Source organism: Macrobrachium rosenbergii, chromosome 8 (genome assembly GCF_040412425.1).
Source record: "Macrobrachium rosenbergii isolate ZJJX-2024 chromosome 8, ASM4041242v1, whole genome shotgun sequence".
NCBI classification, from domain to species: Eukaryota; Metazoa; Arthropoda; class Malacostraca; order Decapoda; family Palaemonidae; genus Macrobrachium; species Macrobrachium rosenbergii.
This window is the reverse complement of record NC_089748.1, coordinates 33,067,346-33,087,345: the sequence shown is the minus strand read 5'-3', so window position 1 is coordinate 33,087,345 and position 20,000 is coordinate 33,067,346. Positions and strand designations below refer to the sequence as shown.

Genomic DNA, 20,000 nt, shown 5'->3' with positions numbered 1-20,000 from the left:
GAAGGATGTCAGGAATATGCAGTGGAACTCTCATGGGGTGTCAGAGGAACTAGTAAAGAAGGAAGAGGAATTAGAGGAAGAAGAGGAATAGGAAGAGGCTGAGGAGGAGGAGGAGGAGGATGGAGAAAAGGAGAGAGAGAGAGAGAGAGAGAGAGAGAGAGAGAGAGAGAGAGAGAGAGAGGACAACTGCAGTTGGACTCTTACGGGGACTCTTACGGAGTGTCAGAGGAAATAGTAAAGGAGGAGGAATAGGAGAAGGAGGAATAGAAGGAGGAGAGAATAGAGAGAGAGAGAGAGAGAGAGAGAGAGAGAGAGAGAGAGAGCGAGAGAGAGGGAGAGAGGGGGGGGAGAAGATGAAGGATGTCAGGAAAATGCAGTGGGACTCTTACGGGGTGTCAGAGGGACTAGCAAAGGAGGAGGAGGAGGAATTAGAGGAAGAAGAGGAATAGGAGGAGGCTGAGGAGGAGAAGAGAGAGAGAGAGAGAAAGCGGGAGAGGCGTCAGCAGCATCAGCATCAGCGGAAGCACCAGCAGAAGCAGAATCAGGAGCAGGAGCAGGAGAAGCCTTCGGGTTTCAGAGGGTCGTGCTCACCGAAGGCGGCGGCAGGGGGCAGTGGCAGTGGCAGCGGCGGCGGCGGCGGCGGCGGCAGCAGCACCTTGTTACCAACGCGTCCTCCTCCTCGTCCCCAGGGATACAAACTGATTAACTCTCTCCAATTGTTCCCGACGTAATTACTTGCAATTTAATTAAGACAATTAAAAGTAATTAATTGAATTCCACGGCGGCTGTGATAGGCAAATAATGAGTTGCAGTGAGCTGGAACTCCCAAGGGACGGCGGGAAGTAATAGAGAATTAATTAAAAGCAATTTGTTGAGCCCCGGCTTGATATTCATGGTATGCATGGCTTTGAATGTAAGGGGGAGGGGGTGGTGAAGACCCCCCGGCCCCCCCCGAAGGACGATGCGAGCCTCCTGAAGCGTAGGGGCCGCTGCTCCCTCTTAACGAGGAGTAATTCACTGGTGTAATTCGTTTCCTTTATAGCAGCAAGGTTAGGCGGTCTCGCTCCCCCACCCCCCACCCCCGGTGTGTGTGTGTGTGTGTGTTTGGGGAGTGACCGTCCTCTCTCTCTCTCTCTCTCTCTCTCTCTCTCTCTCTCTCTCTCTCTTTACAAATACCCCACATGTTCCTCTCACGAAATCCCCAACCTGGTTTCTCTCTCTCTCTCTCTCTCTCTCTCTCTCTCTCTCTCTCTCTCTCTCTCTCGTTTTTACCAATACCCAAGCGTTCCTCTCCTCTCCCTAAATCCCCAACCTGCTCTCTCTCTCTCTCTCTCTCTCTCTCTCTCTCTACGGAATTGGGTCTTGGGTCAGCGGGCTGTGTCAAAAGAAATTATCACATCTGAAGGAATTCCTTCAGTGGGTGACAGGCACTTTTGTCTCTCTCTCTCTCTCTCTCTCTCTCTCTCTCTCTCTCTCTCTCTCTCTCTCTCTCTCGATCTTGATATGTGTATAATATTAGACCTGCTAAGTTTATCTTTGTATTGTCAACATGATGAACAAGATAAAGAAATGATCACGGCACTTTCTCTCTCTCTCTCTCTCTCTCTCTCTCTCTCTCTCTCTCTCTCTCTCTCTCTCTCTCCTTGATATTATATGTATTATATTAAAACCTGCTATGAGCGTCTTTGTATTGATAAAAGGATGGAAAAGATTAAGAATTTTAAATTTGTTTGTTTGACAGAAAAAATAATTATGTTGAATTATTTCTAAAGGCGTATATCAGTATATACGCTTTGCGCTTTTATTTCAGTAAATAAAGGAATTATTATTTATAAAGAACAGTAAAGAAAAAATTAAAAATATTTATACTAAACGAACGAAGGGAAATAACAGAGAGAGAGAGAGAGAGAGAGAGAGAGAGAGAGAGAGAGAGAGAGAGAGAAGCCCCAAAAAGTGAACAATTTTAAACAAAATGATATAATATTTGAGAGATACTTTAAATAAGCTCCCCCTCCCCACCCCCCTAAAAAAAAGGTAAACGGGGGGAGGGGTAGGCGGAAGAGCAAAAAAAAAAAAAAAGAAAATAAAAGAGTTAATTGAAAAACGAAATCCTTTAAACAAAGGAGTGATCCTCTGCAAAAAAAAATTCTGAATCTCTTCTTCAGTCTTAGCTGGTGGTGTGGGGGAGGGGAGATGGGAGGGGGGATAGGGGGGAAGGGGGATAATCACCCCTAAGCTATATTGCACGTCCAATGGAACGAACGTTAGGATTAATCACTAGCCCAGGACATCAGTTCCTGATAATTAATGTATCTTTTAGCTCCCCCCTCCCCCCTTCCCCCCTCCTTCTCCTTCTACTTCTTCTTCTTCTTCTCTTTCCTTCACCCCTTCCCCTTCTAGGGTGGGGGGAAGGGGAAGGGAAGACGGAGCTTAAAGCGATCTATGCTTCCAAGTTCTCGTCTAAAATGGTTCGTGTGTTTTTTTGGTATGATTTAAAAAGTTTATCTTGAATTTCTCTGTTTTTATTATTGTTCTCGTGTTTGTCAGTGAGGCTGCAAGATGGTTAGCTTTGTAAGATGGTTAAGCCTTGCAAAGATGGTTATATTTTATGCTCTGAAAGATGGTTAGCCCTGCAAAGGTGGTTTGCTCTGCAAAATAGTTATCTTTTAGCTCTGGAAGATGGTTAATCCTGCAAAGGTGGTTAACTCTGCAAGATGGTCAGCTCTGTTAGATGGTTAGCTCTGCAGAATGGTTATCTCTGAAAGGTGGTTAGCTCTGCAAGACTGTTAGCTCTGCAGAGGTGGTTAACTCTGCAAAATGATTATATTTTAGTTCTGCAAGATGGTTAGCTTTGCAAGATGGTTAGCTCTGCAAAATGATTATATTTTAGCTCTGCAAGATGGTTAGCTCTGCAAGATGATTATATTTTAGCTCTGCAAGATGGTTAGCTCTGCAAGATGGTTAGCTCTGCAAAATTATTATATCTTAGCTCTGGAAGATGGTTAGCATTGAAAAAAGATTTTAAAGAGAGCGGATTTCCAATGTTTTCAGAAAATGTCCGAATTTTCATTCAAGATGGCGGTTGACAAGATTCGTTGAACCAGGGACTCCACATATTATTAAGCAAAGGTTTTAGACTATTTTAAGACTATTGCAAGACTATTATAAGACTATTTTATGACTGTTTTAAGACCATTTGAGTCTTTTCAGGTATAGCCTATCTTGAAGACTATTTTAAGGTTATCTGAGTCTTTTCAAATATGGAGTTTCTTTAAGGCTATTTCAAGACTATTACAAGACTATTTTAAGACTATTTCAAGACTATTATAAGACTGTTTTCAGACTATTTCATGATTATTATAAGACTTTTCAGACTATTTCATGACTATCGTAAGCCTATTTTAAGACTATTTCAAGGCTATTGTAAGACTGTTTTAAGATTATTTCATGACTAATAAGACTGTTTTAAGACTATTTCATGACTATTATAAGACTGTTTTAAGACTATTTCATGACTATTATAAGACTGTTTTAAGACTATTTCAAGACTATTATAAGACTGTTTTAAGTCTATTTCAAGACTATTATAAGACTGCTTTATGACGATTTCATGACTATTATAAGACTGTTTTAAGACTATTTCAAGACTATTATAAGACTGTTTCAAGACTATTTCATGACTTATAAGACTTTTAAGACTATTTGGAGACCACTATAAGACTGTTTTAAGAATATTTTATGACTATTATAAGACTGTTTTAAGACTATTTCAAGACTATCATAAGACTGTTTTAAGACTATTTCAAGACTATTATCAGAATGTTTTAAGACTTTCAATTTGTTATAAGACTATTTGAAGACTATTTCATGACAATTATTAGACTATTATAAGACTATTTCAATACTATTTCAAGAATATTATAAGACTATTTTAAGACTATTTCAAGACTATTATGAAACCATTTTAAGACTATTTCAAAACTATTATAAGACTATTTTAAGACTATTTCACTACTAAAATGAGACTATTTTAAGAATATTTCATGTCTGTTATAAGACTATTGTAAGACAATTTCAAGACTATTATAAGACTATTTTAAGACTACTTCAAGACTATTAGAAGACTATTTTAAGACTACTTCAAGACTATTAGAAGACTATTTTAAGACTATTCTCATGACTATAATGAGACTATTTTAAGATTATTTCATGTCTGTTATAAGACTATTTTAAGACAATTTCAAGACCATTATAAGACTATTTTAAGACTATTTCAAGACTATAAAACTATTATAAGACTATTTTAAGACTATTTCAAGACTATTATAATACTATTTTAAGGCTATTTCAAGACTATTATAAAACTATTTTAAGACTATTTACAAGACTATTGTAAGACTATTTTAAGACTATTTCAAGACTATTATGAAACCATTTTAAGACAATTTCAAAACTGTTATAAGACTATTTTAAGACTATTTCACGACTATAATGAGAATATTTTAGGATTACTTCATGTATGTTATAAGACTATTGTAAGACATTTCAAGACTATTATAAGACTATTTTAAGACTATTTCAAGACTATTATAAGACTATTTTAAGACTATTTCATGACTATAATGAGATTATTTTAAGATTATTTCATGTCTGTTATAAGACTATTTTAAGATAACTTCAAGACCATTATAAGACTATTTAAGACTATTTCAAGACTATTATAAGACTATTTTAAGACTATTTCAAGACTATTATAAAACTATTTTAAGACTATTTCAAGACTATTATAAGACTATTTTAAGACTATTTCATGACTATAATGAGATTATTTTAAGATTATTTCATGTCTGTTATAAGACTATTTTAAGATAACTTCAAGACCATTATAAGACTATTTAAGACTATTTCAAGACTATTATAAGACTATTTTAAGACTATTTCAAGACTATTATAAAACTATTTTAAGACTATTTCAAGACTATTGTAAGACAATTTTAAGACTATTTAAAGACTATAATGAGGCTATTTTAAGATTATTTGATGTCTGTTATAAGACTATTTTAAGACAATTTCAAGACTGTTATAAAACTATTTTAAGACAAGGGGGTGGGGATAGAAAAGAGCCAGTCGGCCTAAGGAGTGAAAGGTAAGCAGCCTTAAGTTAGGTAGAGAGGAGACGAAGTTGAGTTAATTAGTTACATTTCGGTATGAATTATTATTATTATTATTATTATTATTATTATTATTATTATTATTATTATTATTCAGAAGGTGAAGAACCCTATTCATATGGAACAAGATTATTATTATTATTATTATTATTATTATTATTATTATTATTATTATTATTATTATTATTATTATTCAGAAGATGAAACCTATTCATATGAGACAAGATTATTATTATTATTATTATTATTATTATTATTATTATTATTATTATTATTATTATTATTATTATTATTATTATTATTCAGAAGATGAACCCTATTCATATGGAAACAAGCCCACCACAGGGGCCACTGACCCGAAATTCAAGCTTCCAAAAAATATTATGATGTTCATTTAAAAGAAGTAACAGAAGATAATAAGAAATATAGAAAGAAAAGATCAGTTATGAGAAAAGAAAAAATAATTAAATTAACAAATTATTAAACAAGTAGATAAAAATATAAGTAAATTATTAAAATACAAGGAGAATTGCTTGAGGGTAGCAATGCGTTTCATCATCGCTTGAAACTTTGAGGTTCCAGTTGCACAGCATTGCAGATGGTAACTGGAATTCAGATTTAAAAATTCATTTTTAATTCATGAATTATTGAATATAAATTTAATAATTCATAAATTCATAATCTAAGCTTTCTGAACAGTTACAAATGAGGATAAACTGACCATTCCTACCTGTGATCTCTCAGTATCCTTGTACTGTGCCGTCCGCATTTTTGTTAAACCAGAATTCCAGGATTATGAAAATTCATTTTTCTTTATTCCTGGGTTTTATGATTTTGATTCATCACTCACTCCAGAAATAGGGGGATTACTGATGAGTGAATAAAACACTGACCACAAAAGACATCATACATATGCAAGATATCATTAGTCGGTAGAAAGAGATGCTGTTTGTTCGAAGTTCTTGTATGTATACACACATATATGCATACAGTATATATATGTATACACACACACACACACACTATATATATATAAATATATACACATATATATATATATATATATATATATATATATATATATATATATATATATATATATATATATATATATATATATATATATATATATATATATATATACATATATATACATATATATATGTATATATACATATGTAAGTTAAAATTACAGATGAAAGTTACCTCATAAGTCCTGTAAAGGCCTCTTATTCTCCTATTCCCTAAATCACCTTACGCAGATATTAGCTGAGAGAGAGAGAGAGAGAGAGAGAGAGAGAGAGAGAGAGAGAGAGAGAGAGAGAAAGGATCAGTACGGTTGCTCGTTGGATCGAAAGGCGAGTAAAAAAAAAAAGTGCTTACAGTGTTTTTGTTTATCAAAAGACGTAAACAGGAACAGTCCGGGAGAGTCAGTCTTTTAAGGGCGCTGGTAATTAGCGATGGTGCCTAGTGGGTACACGTCGCTTACACTGTTCCTTTGGGTCCACTCTTGAAAGAAAACGCCAGTGTCAAAACGTTTCATGTTCGCTTGTCTTTTGGGTGGGGCTGGATGTAACCGTTTAAATTTGTTTTATTTTTAGATATATGTACGTATATATATATTATATATATTTTATATGTATATATATTTTATATCTATATATACTCCTGTATGTTTTATATATATATATATATATATATATATATATATATATATATATATATATATATATATATATGTATGTATATACTCGTATATACATACAAACATACATACATACATACATGCATACATACATATATTGTCTACCAAGGCTGTATCAATAAAATAAGCTCTTCCAGAGTCACCTTTTAAACCCATATAACCCCACCTTCTTCAGAGGAAGCCTTGTAGCTCCCACCAGGCCACCTCTTCCCACATTTCCCCAAAAGAGGGGATCACCAAAGTTTAGATGACCAGGTTCAATGACTTATTACTTCCATCTACTGCCAAGCTTTTGGATTCGCTCTCGGCTTCTGTGTTCCTTGGTTCCTGTAAACTTCCAGCTTTTGAGAGTCATGTCTGTCTGTCTGTCTGTCAGATTTTTCTAGGTTAAGTAGGTACATTTGTTTTCGTTGGTATGAAGGGCTTATAACGGCGTCGATTACCATAGATTTTGTGACGCCAGTTTACTGAGACATATCAGTTAATTGTACATGAGAGTTTTTGTGCCTCACGGCTTTCAAAATGTATAATTTGCTCATTAGTAATATTTCAAGGGGAATATTTGGCATGAAGGGCTTTTAACGGCGCCGATGACCATAACTATCAGTTAATTGGTCAAAAAGTTGGTCAAAAAGTACATTTATTCATTAGTAATAGTTTATGTGAAGGGTCATAACGCTTTCAAAATGTATAACAACTATTCATTATTTATTTTACAGGGGGAAAATTGGGTATGAAGGGCTTTTAACGTCGCCGTTGACCATAGCTTTTGTAACGCCAGTTTACAGAAATCTGTCGGTTAATTTGTGAAAAAGTATATGAAAATTTTTGTTCCTCACAGCTTTCAGAATGTATGACAGCTGTTCATTATTTACTTTACAAGAAGGTCTTTCATTTTCTATCGCTTACACAAAAATGAAAGTGATATCAAAATAAATTTAATGAAATTAAAGAGAAAAACTGTAAATTTAATGGAGACGAAAATAGAAACACACTGATAGTGAAAATGATAGTGACAGGGATTTCTAGGTATAGTGGTGATTATGGTGAAAGGTTGATTGTCACTTAGATTCAAAATCAGACTTTTGTAGAGAGAATTTATTTTACGCTTTTTGTTGTAGCATTGAATTAATTATTTGATCAGGGATGAATTATATGTTTCGACTTTATATATATGTATATAAATTATATATAAAATATGTATATATATAGACGTAAATAGAAACATATGATAGTAAAATATATATATATATATATATAGTATATATAAATATATATATTCAAAATATATTGTATATATATTTATATATTGATATTTGATATGAATATATATTTATATATATATATATATATATATATTATAAACTACAGTTATTACCTAGCATCTAAATCAGTATACCTAATCAATATTAAATTATATTGTGGCTTAATATTTATAAGAATAAAAAAAACTCACACATAGCATCTAAATCAGTAAAAAATCAATATTAAATTATACACAATATTTATAAGAATATAAAAAAGTATATATATATATATATATATAATATATATATATATATATATATATATATATATATATATATATATATATATATATATATATATATATATATATATATTTATATATTATACATACTAAAACTATTTGTAAGTTATTCAGAATTTATGTTGTAGGTGAATGAGCCTGTCTGTTATCTCTATCCCCGTACGATGAGAGAGAGAGAGAGAGAGAGAGAGAGAGAGAGAGAGAGAGAGAGAGAGAGAGAGAGAGAGAGAGAGAGGAAAAGAAGTTGGCGAAATAGGGAACTGACTGTTTTGGGGAGGAGGGTCCTCGTTGGGAAAAACTGCACATCGCAGCATCGCGGGTATTAATGTAAGTCGACTCTCTCTCTCTCTCTCTCTCTCTCTCTCTCTGAGCTCCATCCCCTCCTCCTCCTCCTCCTCCTCCTCCTCCTTCTACGAAGACACACACAATCCGATAACGTTAATTGAAAAAGTTGGAGGTAAATTATTTTACCTCGGATTAGACGATGGCGCTTTTTTTTTTTTAATTTCCCCCGGCAGCGAAAATATGGATTAAGGAGTCAGCAAAAATTTCGGGATCTGTCAATAGAATGGGGGAAGGGAGGGCGGAGGGAGGGAGGGAGAGGAGGAAGGGGGAGGGGGTAATTTGTTGTTGTTGTTGAAGGAGGAGGAGGAGGAGGAGGAGGGGAGGAGGGGAGGGGAAGGGGGAAGTGGGGTTTTTTCTTCGCTTGAGTGGAATCGTTCGATCCGGGAATTGGTGGGAGATGTGTGTACGCTCTCTCTCTCTCTCTCTCTCTCTCTCTCTCTCTCTCTCTCTCTCTCTCTCTCTCTCTCTCTGTATATATATACATATATGTATAATGTATATGTATATATAATATATATTATATATTTATTATATAAATTTTATATATACATATATATATATACACACACACATATATATATATCATAGAAATTAATTTCTGTCGTAATGTGGTTCGGATTCCACAATAAGCTGTAGGTCCCGTTTCTAGGTAACCAGTTGGTTCTTAGCCACGTAAAATAAATCTAATCCTTCGGGCCAGCCCTAGGAGAGCTGTTAACCAGCTCAGTGGTCTGGTTAAACTAAGATATACTTAACTTTTTTTACAAGTGAAATTCGTACGAAAACGATGACACATGCACGCGCGTAGTTTTAAGTCAATAGCAGTATGTGAAATATGATATGACATGTCGAATACAAATAACATCGCTGCATAAACTTTAAACAGTCTAAACAGTCACTCAGAAATAAATTCAACGATTCTACAGGGGGCGGAAGGGCCCATCGAAAGCGTATTTACAATTGTTCGCGAGATTACGCAAAAATAAGGATCTTTTACGTTTCTCTGATTTGACAGATTATGGCAGAAGATTATGGGACTGAACGCCTTTCAAAATTGAGCAGTTTATGGAACAAGATCCACTTGTTTATTGGTAAAATATTGTTTAAAGGTGGTACATAATTATTATCTCAATATATGTGCTGATGAAATAGGCTAAAAATGTTTGCTAGGAGAGGGAATTGGACTCTGAATTATTATTATTATTATTATTATTATTATTATTATTATTATTCACAAGATGAAGAACCTTATTCATATGGAACAAGCCCACCACAGGGGCTACTGATTTGAAATTCTTAAGCTTCCAAAGAATATTACGGCGTTCATTTGAAAGAAATAACAGAATGCAATAAGAAATACAGAAAGAAGAGATTAATTACTAAAACGGAAAAAAATAAATTAACAAATTAGTAAGCAAAGATAAAAGTACAAGAATTGTTTTAGTTTAGTAATGCCTTGCATCTTCGCCTGAACTTCTGAAGTTCCATCTGCACGACATCCACAGTCCAGCGGTGTGAGGAGGAATAAAGGACCTCTGGAACTTTGGAGAAGTTCGACAGCGAACATTTACGCCATATTGGTGCTGCTGTTCAACAAATCTGGCTGCTCTCAGCAGGAAATGGGGGATCGGGGATCAGTCGTGAATGTGAAAGATCTCTGTTAAAATACAACTTATTAAGGAAAGTTGAATGAAACCCTTGAAATACCACTGTATTTCTGAAAGTTTTCATTCATGTTAATATAGAGATTTATGAAAGCATATTCGGTGAAGTTATGATTTTACGAGAATAATTTAAATAATAAGGTTTAGGGGGGAGAAAATGAAGAACATTGAGATGAAAATATTATATACGACGCATACGAACTAAAATAGAGGATACTGAAAATGATACAAAAAGTTATACTATAAGACAGATACATAAAACATTAAAATGAAATATTAATTGGAAGATTTCAGAACTGCATTTACAAGGGGTCGATTTGCGCAAATAGGTCTGCAAGAGGTTGCTGACGTTTGCAGAAATTGGTAATCCGATATTCTGTATTTGTTATGTATGAATACCACTGGGGTTAAGTGTAGGTAAGTGTTTGACACACACACACACACACACACATATATATATATATATATATATATATATATATATATATATATATATATATATATATATATATATATATATATATATATATATTTCTTTCTTTCTTGATTTGGGTCTAGGCTTAATAATGACAAGCATTTCCAAAATGGGGAGAGATCGAGAAGTTAAGGGCATTTTGGTTAATAAAATTATAAACGTATCTGATGAAAAAGTATGACCAGTATATTATATATATATATATATATATATATATATATATATATATATATATATATATATATATATATATATATATATATGTATATATATATATGTGTGTGTGTGTCAAATTAGTTAGATATAAGATAATGATGGTGAATGTTGTTTGATAATCTCTCTCTCTCTCTCTCTACTTGTCTGTCTGTCTCTCTCACTGTCTCTCTCTCTTTCTCTCGATCTCTGTCTGTCTGTCTGTTCCCACCCACCCCCACTCTCTCTCTCTCTCTCTCTCTGTCTCTCTCTCTGTCTCATGGAAGCTTGCATTGTAGCTTGAGACTTTCGCTCTCTGTCTGTCTCTCTCCCCGAAATTCTGTATGGACAACTGTCTGTGAAATCTTCCCTCTCTCTCTCTCTCTCTCTCTCTCTCTCTCTCTCTCTCTCTCTCTCTCTCCCTTCCCGTGGGAGCGTCCCCTATTAATGGATCATTCTACCCTATCTTGCAAAACGTCCCGCGCTATATCTGCATTCATCTGTCTTACGGGACCTTGCATAAATACCTGCGAGCAATCTTCCCTCTCTCTCTCTCTCTCTCTCTCTCTCTCTCTCTCTCTCTCTAGTTAGACTTTCAAGTCCACCCACTTCTCCCCAATTTGTTTCGCTTTCATGAAGACAGTGTACCAAGATGCGGCTGAAGGTAACTCTCTCTCTCTCTCTCTCTCTCTCTCTCTCTCTCTCTGGATCATTTATCGTGGCAATGGCCCAAGCTTCTGGACTTTTCCCGCGAAGTAATAACGATGTGTAGTTCCTTGCACGGCGTCTGCAATTTGTCATGGTTTTCTCTGTCTCTCTGTCTGTCTGTCTGTCTTTCTCTTTCTCGCTCTCTCTCTCTCTCTTTCTGTCTGTCTGTCTGTCTCTCTGTCTCTCTCTCTCCCCTCCCGATTCGGTAGCCATAGTCTCGTGTAGACCTCTTTAGGTTTCGCCTCCTGGCTTCGTTCTTATGTACAAACGTCAAATGGGTTGGTTTATCCTTTCTGTCATTATTATTGTTATTATTATTATTATTATTATTATTATTATTATTATTATTGGACAGAATTGCCGTCTGTTCAGCGAAGTTTGTTTGAGAGAGGATCTACTTCCGAGATATTATTATTATTATTATTATTATTATTATTATTATTATTATTATTATTATTATTATTATTATTATTCCGTGTTCAGCTTTCTATTTAGATCTGTATTGTAAATTTATCTTTTCACATTTCATCTGTTCCTGTTATCAGTGCGTTCTCTTATAATGACTGATTGGCTTTCTTTTTTAGCACCATTATTTGGTTCCTTTTATTCAACATAGTGAGAGCACAGCGTCAATTTACGCTTTGCGCATTAACGATTATTTTTGAAGCGAGTATTTTTAAAGTAATTATTTTTAGAGCAATTATTTCTAAACCAATTGTTTTTGAAGCTATTATTTTTAAAGTAATTATTTTTAAATCAATTATTTTTAAGGCAATCGTTTGTAAAGTGATTATTTTTGTATAGCGATTATTTTTAAGTAATTATTTTTAAATCAATTATTTTTAAAGCGATCGTTTGTAAAGCGATTATTTTTGCATAGCAATGATTTTTAAAGTCATTATTTTTAGGGCAATCATTTTTAAAGCAATCGTTTGTAAAGCGATTATTTTTGAAGCAATTATTTCTAAAGTAATTATTTTTGGAGCAATTATTTTTAAAGAGTATTTTTTAAAGCTATTATTTTGAAGAGATTATTTTTAAAGTAATTATGTTTAGAGCAATTATTTTTAAAGCAACTACTCGTAAAATGATTATTTTTGCAGTGACTATTTTTAACGTAATTATCTTTAGAGCAAATATTTTTAAATCAATTGTTTTTACCTAGAAACCGGAATTAGTTCTGTGATATTTTCCCATTCTTAAGGGATCTGGTGATAACTCCTAGTAATAGATCCCCTCTCTCTCTCTCTCTCTCTGTGACGATTTTAGCTACTCTCTCTAATTCTGTATTATAGCTCATCTCCACTTTCGTTTTCAAACTCTTTTTTCACTAAAATTACAAACTATAGAAAGTCCTTTTACTAATCAAAATGTCGCCTCAACTTCTCAATTTCTTCAGAGTTTGCAAACGCTTGTCACTACCAAGCCTAGATCCAGATTAAGAAAGAAGTTGAGATATTCTGATGCCTGGCCGAGGTTCGATCTCGGGTCCTGGGCATCAGAACTAGGTAACGACAATCACCTGTCCACGTTCTGATGTCCAGGACTCGAGACCGAAGCTATGCTGGGCTTCAGAATTTCTTTATTTCTCTCTTCATTTGGATCTAGGCTTAGTAGTGACCAGCAGATTGATCCATTCAGTTATCTAATGATTTTCTTGTCTCTGGTTCAAGGGAGCGTTTCCCCCCTCCTCCCCCTCCCGATGGAAGGCGTGGTCCAACAGCCCCTGAGCCCACCGATGACGTCATCAGTGCCCCTGGCGCCTCCTTCCATAGAACCTCCGGATCCTGCTCCAACTACTAAGTCGAACCAAGTAGGTGTGTGCATGAGTATGTCTAAGTGACCCGCTCGCGTGCATAGCTGGTGCATTATGGGGAATATGTAGTGGTTGTGTGCTGTTGTTTTTTCAGCAGTAGTCAAGTGTAGTGGATTCTGGAATGGGCAGCTTTTATTGGGAACGCTCTGAAGCCCGAAACATAAATATGTGGCATAAGAAACTAATCGCTCTACAAAGCCTATAGGTATGGGTCACGATACTGAATGTTTTTCTCTTTAATAATGTTACCGTTGAGAATTTATTTCTTCCATGTGCAGCAATGAGCAAATTCTTTCAGCTGTAAAATTCCCCTTTAGCTCTGTTATGTTTGTGATTATGCAAGTAGGTATACAACCTAGGTTAGGTTAGTTAGGTTAGGTTAGGCTATACTAGTTTTGTGCTTAATTTCAATCCCTCCAGAATGTCCTAAAACTTTGAGTGTGCAAGTAGGTATACTGCCTAGGTTAGGTTAGGTTAGGTTATCTTGGGTTTCTGCTGTCTTTTAACCCCTCCAAAATGTCCTAAAACTTTGATTGTGCAAGTATGTATACAACCTATGTTATGTTAAGTTATGTTAGGTTATCCTGGGTTTCTGCTGTTTTTAACACGTCGTGTGCCCTAAAACTTTGATTGTGTAAGTAGGTATACCACCTAGGTTAAGTTAGGTTAGGTTAGATTAGGTTACCCTGGGTTTTTGCTCTCTTTTAACCCCTCCAGAATGTCGTAAAACTTTGATTGTGCAAGTAGGTACACAACGTAGGTTAGGTTAGGTCATCCTGGGTTTCTGCTGTCATTTAACCCCTCCTGAGTGTCCTAAAACTTTGGTTGATTTCTGCTAGGAGAATTATGCTGGCACAGAAGTGAAATTTTACCCTTTTAGCTGAACTTCATTCAAAAACTAATACTACTGTTTCAACTAGAATTGATAATGAGATTTGACAGTTCCATCGTGTCTGTGTATCGACAAAATATGGGCTAATTTTTTACCTTTGTCAGTCCAGCATCATAGGAGTGGGTTCCTATGCATCAAAGTCTTCTGGGATTATGTCACAGACAGATAGATAGACAGAGGATTCCTTTGTAAGTGCCACTGACATATTTGCATCTTCATCGTTGGGCGAGTGGGTTCCGTTCTCAGCTAGCACTCTGCTGGCCGCGAGTTCGAATCTCCGACCGGCCAATGAAGAATAAGAGGAATTTATTTCTGGTGATAGACATTCATTTCTCTCTATAATGTGGTTCGGATTCCACAATAAGCTGTAGGTCCCGTTGCTAGGTAACCAGTTGGTTCTTAGGCACGTAAAATAAATCTAATCCTTCGGGCCAGCCCTAGGAGAGCTGTTGATCAGCTCAGTGGTCTGGTTAAACTAAGGTATACTTTTTTTCATCCCAAGATCAAGGATATTTCCCAAGCCGTTGACATCTGTGCATCCTTGAACTTTTAGAGTTCTATGGTGATTAGAATACACCTTGAAGATTAGTTAAGTATATCTTAGTTTAACGACCACTGAGCTGATTAACAGCTCTCCTAGGGCTGGCCCGAAGGATTAGATTTATTTTACGTGGCTAAGAACCAACTGGTTACCTAGCAACGGGACCTACAGCTTATTGTGGGATCCGAACCACATTATGACGAGAAATGAATTTCTATCACCAGAAATAAATTCCTCTAATTCTTCATTGCTGGGTAGGAGAGTCGAACGCCGGGCCAACAGCGTCCCAGGCGACAGCTCTATCCACCCCCCTAACGAAGAACTAGATTGGTATATTCTGTGTTCATGGAATAAAAAAAACCAATGTTTGGTCACCGTATATTTTATTGTTATCAATGTAAGGCATCAGTTACAGCAAAAATAAATTCACCGAGCAAGTAGAGTCTGGGTTACACTTTATTATTATTATTATTATTATTATTATTATTATTATTATTATTATTATTATTATTATTATTATTATTATTCAGTAGATAAAATCTATTCATATGGAACAAGCCCACCTTAATATTCCGAAGACATTAGAATGAATATTTTTATATCCTTAGGACATTAGGATTAATGCTTTTATAGCCATAGGACATAAGAATTAATGTTTTTATATCCTTATGACATTAGGATTAATGCTTTTATAGCCATAGGACATAAGAATTAATGTTTTTATATCCTTATGACATTAGGATTAATAAAGGCAGCCAGCCATAGGACATAAGAATTAATGTTTTTAATCCATATGACATTAGTGGCTTAATGCTTTTATAATTTTTTACATAGGACATAAAAATTAATGTTTTTGATATCAAATAATGACATTAGGATTAATGCTTTTATAAAGCCATAGGACATAAGCAATTAAAAAAGTTTTTATATCCATGACATTAGGATTAAAATGCTTTTTATAGCCATAGGACATTAGAAAAAATGTTTTTATATCCTTATGACATTAGGATTAATGCTTTTATAAAAATAGGACAAAAGAATTAAAAATGTTTTTATATCTTTATGACATTAGGATTAATGCTTTTATAAAGATAATGACCCCAAGGAATAAGAATTAATGTTTTTATATCCATGACATTAGTGTGATTAATGCTTTTATAGCCATAGGAACATAAAATTAATGTTTTTATATCCTTTTTTCCATGACATTAGGATTAATTTTTTATAGCCATAGGACATAAGAATTAATGTTTTTATATCCTTATGACATTAGGATTAATGCTTTTATAGCCATAGGACATAAGAATTAATGTTTTTATATCCTTATGACATTAGGATTAATGCTTTTATAGCCATAGGACATAAGAATTAATGTTTTTATATCCTTATGACATTAGGATTAATGCTTTTATAGCCATAGGACATAAGAATTAATGTTTTTATATCCTTGGGACATTAGGATTAATGAGTTTCTGTAGCCATCAGGACATAAGAATTAATGTTTTTATATCTTATGACATCTAGGTTTAATGCTTTTATAGCCCAGGCCCATGAGGACATAACCATTAATGTTTTTATATCCTGGCCTGACATTAGCCAGATTAATAACTTTATAGCCATAGGACATAAAAATTAATGTTTTTATATCCTTGATGACATTAGGATTAATGATTTTATAGCCATAGGACATAAGAATTAATGTTTTTATATCCTCTGACATTAGGATTAATGCGGACGGATAGACAAAGGACATAAGAATTTTGTTTTTATATCCTAAAAAGACATTAATTAATGCTTTTCTAGCCATAAGACATAAGAAATTAATGTTTTTATATCCTTATGACATTAGGATTAATGCTTTTTTAGCCATAGGCCATAAGAATCAGATGTTTTTATATCCTTTACATTAAAAAAAATGATTTTATAGCCATAGAACATAAGAATTAATGTTTTTATATCAGTGGGAGACATTAGAATTAATGTTTTTATCTTTAGTTGACATTAAAAACTTAGTTTTAAAATAGATGACTCATACCAGGAAAATGTGTACATTAAGTGAAGAATCCATGATAAGGTGGCTTTATGAGAAAAGCCTTTTTGACTTGATTAAAAATTTTGTTATTTTGTGAGCTCAAATAACGAATCCAGGTAAGCAAGTCACAGGAAAAAAGTCACAGGAAAAAGATTCAACAGGAAAAAAATAACTCATTGTTTGTTGTAACAGAAAAAAGTAACAGACAAAAATCAAATGGTAGAAAAAAGTCACAGGGCAAAAGTCAAAGGAAAAAAAAACAGAAAAAAATCACAGGAAAAAAGTTGGAAAAAAGTCACGACTTGGAGAAAAGTCACAGGAAAAAATAACAATAATCTTTTTATTTATATAATTTAGTTTTGTTCCAAGACTAATTTTGTATCATAAAGATAATGACCCTCAAGAAATATTCTGGATGAATTTTCCTCCTGTGATTTTATTAACAGCCACCATAAATTAGTGATTGACTTTTTCCTGGAATCAACTAACTAAAATCTGTGACTTTTTCCTGGTATTTTTCAAAGCCAAAATTGTGAATTTTCCCACTGATTCTAATGTTTCCTGTGATCCGGATAAAAACTGGGTCTCCCTTCTTGATTAGATTCTTTGAATTACTGACAGTTTAATTCGTGTGTACGCAAATTCAGTTGAATCCCCAGTTTAAAATGGCCTCCGATTTCCACTTCAAATAAAGAAGAGACGTTAGCTAGGCCTATAGTCTAAGGTGATGAAAGGAATGCTTTCAAATCGTTGATTTTGGAACTTTCTTTTTGGTATTGCTGTGGGATACATAGGATGACAACAAGAAACAAGTGGGTAACTGCGAAGACAGTTTCTTCGGAACTGCAGTCGACTTTTCTGTACGGCATACATCAAAGGCCAAAATTCGGAAAATAGGTCTTCTCTTTCGGCGGTCTCAGTAAAATGTTGTATGAGCTAAAAAACCCAAAAACTGAACCACGTCCCGTTGATTCAAAAGCCTGCATCGTTGCCAGACGCACGATTTACTAACAGAACTATTTTCTAAAATAAAAAGGAGAAGTGAGGCTCAGTGCAGGGCTGTAAATTCAGCTAGTTTGATGATTGGATGGTGGATTTATTTTACGTACAAATTTGCAACCCTCAGATGATGATCTGTAGTGATTAATGCCTTATATTTTGATTTTAGACAGAATATATTTTTGTTACGGATTTAAAAGCAATGCACAGTAGTTTTCTTTTAATTAACAAAAAGCACAATAATCACTAATAATCTCGCAGAAGAATTAATAAATGTAACTGAAGGTCAATAAGAAAGGAAAACTTGCCAAGTTTCTGAAGGCTTGAACTTTTCCAGAAAAGGCCCAGAATCAGATTTATGATGAAGAAATGTTCATTTTTTCAAAAAAATAAGGATTTTGTAAATATGTTCAGAACAGTAAGAACAAAATTGTAAAAACAGTACATCTCCTTCCTTTGATAACAGACTGAAGGTAACAGTAGTACTTCACGAAAGGTTTGCTTAGCACCCAGAAAAAAAAAGAAAAATACGAAAGAAGAAAAGAAGTCGAGACATGAAAGAGAATACTCATCAAAAGATGAGAGAGCGAGAGAGAGAGAGCAAGACGTTTGGAAAAGAAGAAGAAGAAGAAGAAGAAGCCCAGAACAATTACAGAAAGAGAAAAGATGAAAGCTGGCCCCTACCCCACCCCAAAAAAAAACAAGCAAAAAGAAAATGAAAAATTTCTCAAGACAAGACCCGTTGCATTCACGGCTAGTACGAGCGAGTATTTTGCCATACTGCAGCTACCCTCCCAGAGAGAGTTGGTGCTCCCCGCCCAAAATAAAAGGCGCCCTTTGACTCCTGAATGGCCGGAGGTGTAAACACCTCTTCATAATATATTCTCTGTAAAGCATAAAAGGCGTGACTTGTTTAGACGCAGTATATTTACACGTACGCCATTGTGGCTCAAAAAGCGCGCGCAAACATTTGGATTTTCCGTTACGCCGAGTTTGAATCTCCCGCGCGATTACATCAAAGGGGCGAGGGTCAAAGGGCGCCAATTAGTGAAGATTTCCTTCTTGGAGAGCGTCGGCCGCATGGAGATTCCCTGTTTGTTTGCTCTCTCTCTCTCTCTCTCTCTCTCTCTCTCTCTCTCTCTCTCTCTCTCTCTCTCTCTCCCCATCTCCCCATCCCCCCCCACCCTTCCTTTGTGGAGGGGGAATTGGGGGGAAAAATAATGAAAGTCTCCCACTGCTGTTCAGTGGCTGTTCCCCATCAGGCGTTATTCATCTGTCTGTTTTGGTAGACGCGCGAACGATATAGTACTACTAGGCCGCGAAAGATGAGGGATGGCCAGACTCCACTCTTGCCGTTCCCAACGAATTGCTTTGGTTTTATTATTATTATTATTATTATTATTATTATTATTATTATTATTATTATTATTATTATTATTATTCAGAAGATGAAGAACCTCTTTCACAGGGACCAAACCCACTAAAGGGTCCACTGACTTGAAATTTTAAAGCTTCCAAAGAATAATGAGGTGTTCATTTGAAAGAAGTAACAGAAGGTAATAGGAATATTATTATTATTATTATTATTATTATTATTATTATTATTATTATTATTATTATGATGCAGAAGAAGACAAACCCTATTCATATGGAACAAGCCCACCCCAGGGGCCACTGACTTGAAATTCTGAAGCTTCCTGAGAATATGATGTTCATTAGAAAGAATAACAGAAGGTAATGAGAAATGCAGAAAGAAGAGATCACTTAATAAAAAAAGAAAAATAAATTAACAAATTAATAAAAAAGATAAAAATATAAGCAAATGATTAAAATGCAAAGGAGCATTGTATTAGGGTAGAAATGCGCTGCATCTTCGCTTGAACTTTTGAGGTTCCAACTGCACGACATTCT

At 34.6% G+C, this 20,000-nt stretch overlaps 1 protein-coding gene across 2 annotated transcripts in view; it reads left to right on the top strand.

Annotated features, from left to right (window-relative positions):
• Positions 1–20,000, top strand: part of fuss (fussel) — a 150,968-nt gene that overhangs the window by 51,341 nt on the left and 79,627 nt on the right. For both annotated transcript variants that reach the window (XM_067107382.1, XM_067107380.1), the window contains exon 2: positions 13,483–13,622. In XM_067107382.1, the coding sequence (XP_066963483.1) occupies positions 13,512–13,622 (111 nt within the window). In that variant the 5' untranslated portion in view covers positions 13,483–13,511. The remainder of the gene's footprint in view (positions 1–13,482; positions 13,623–20,000) is intronic.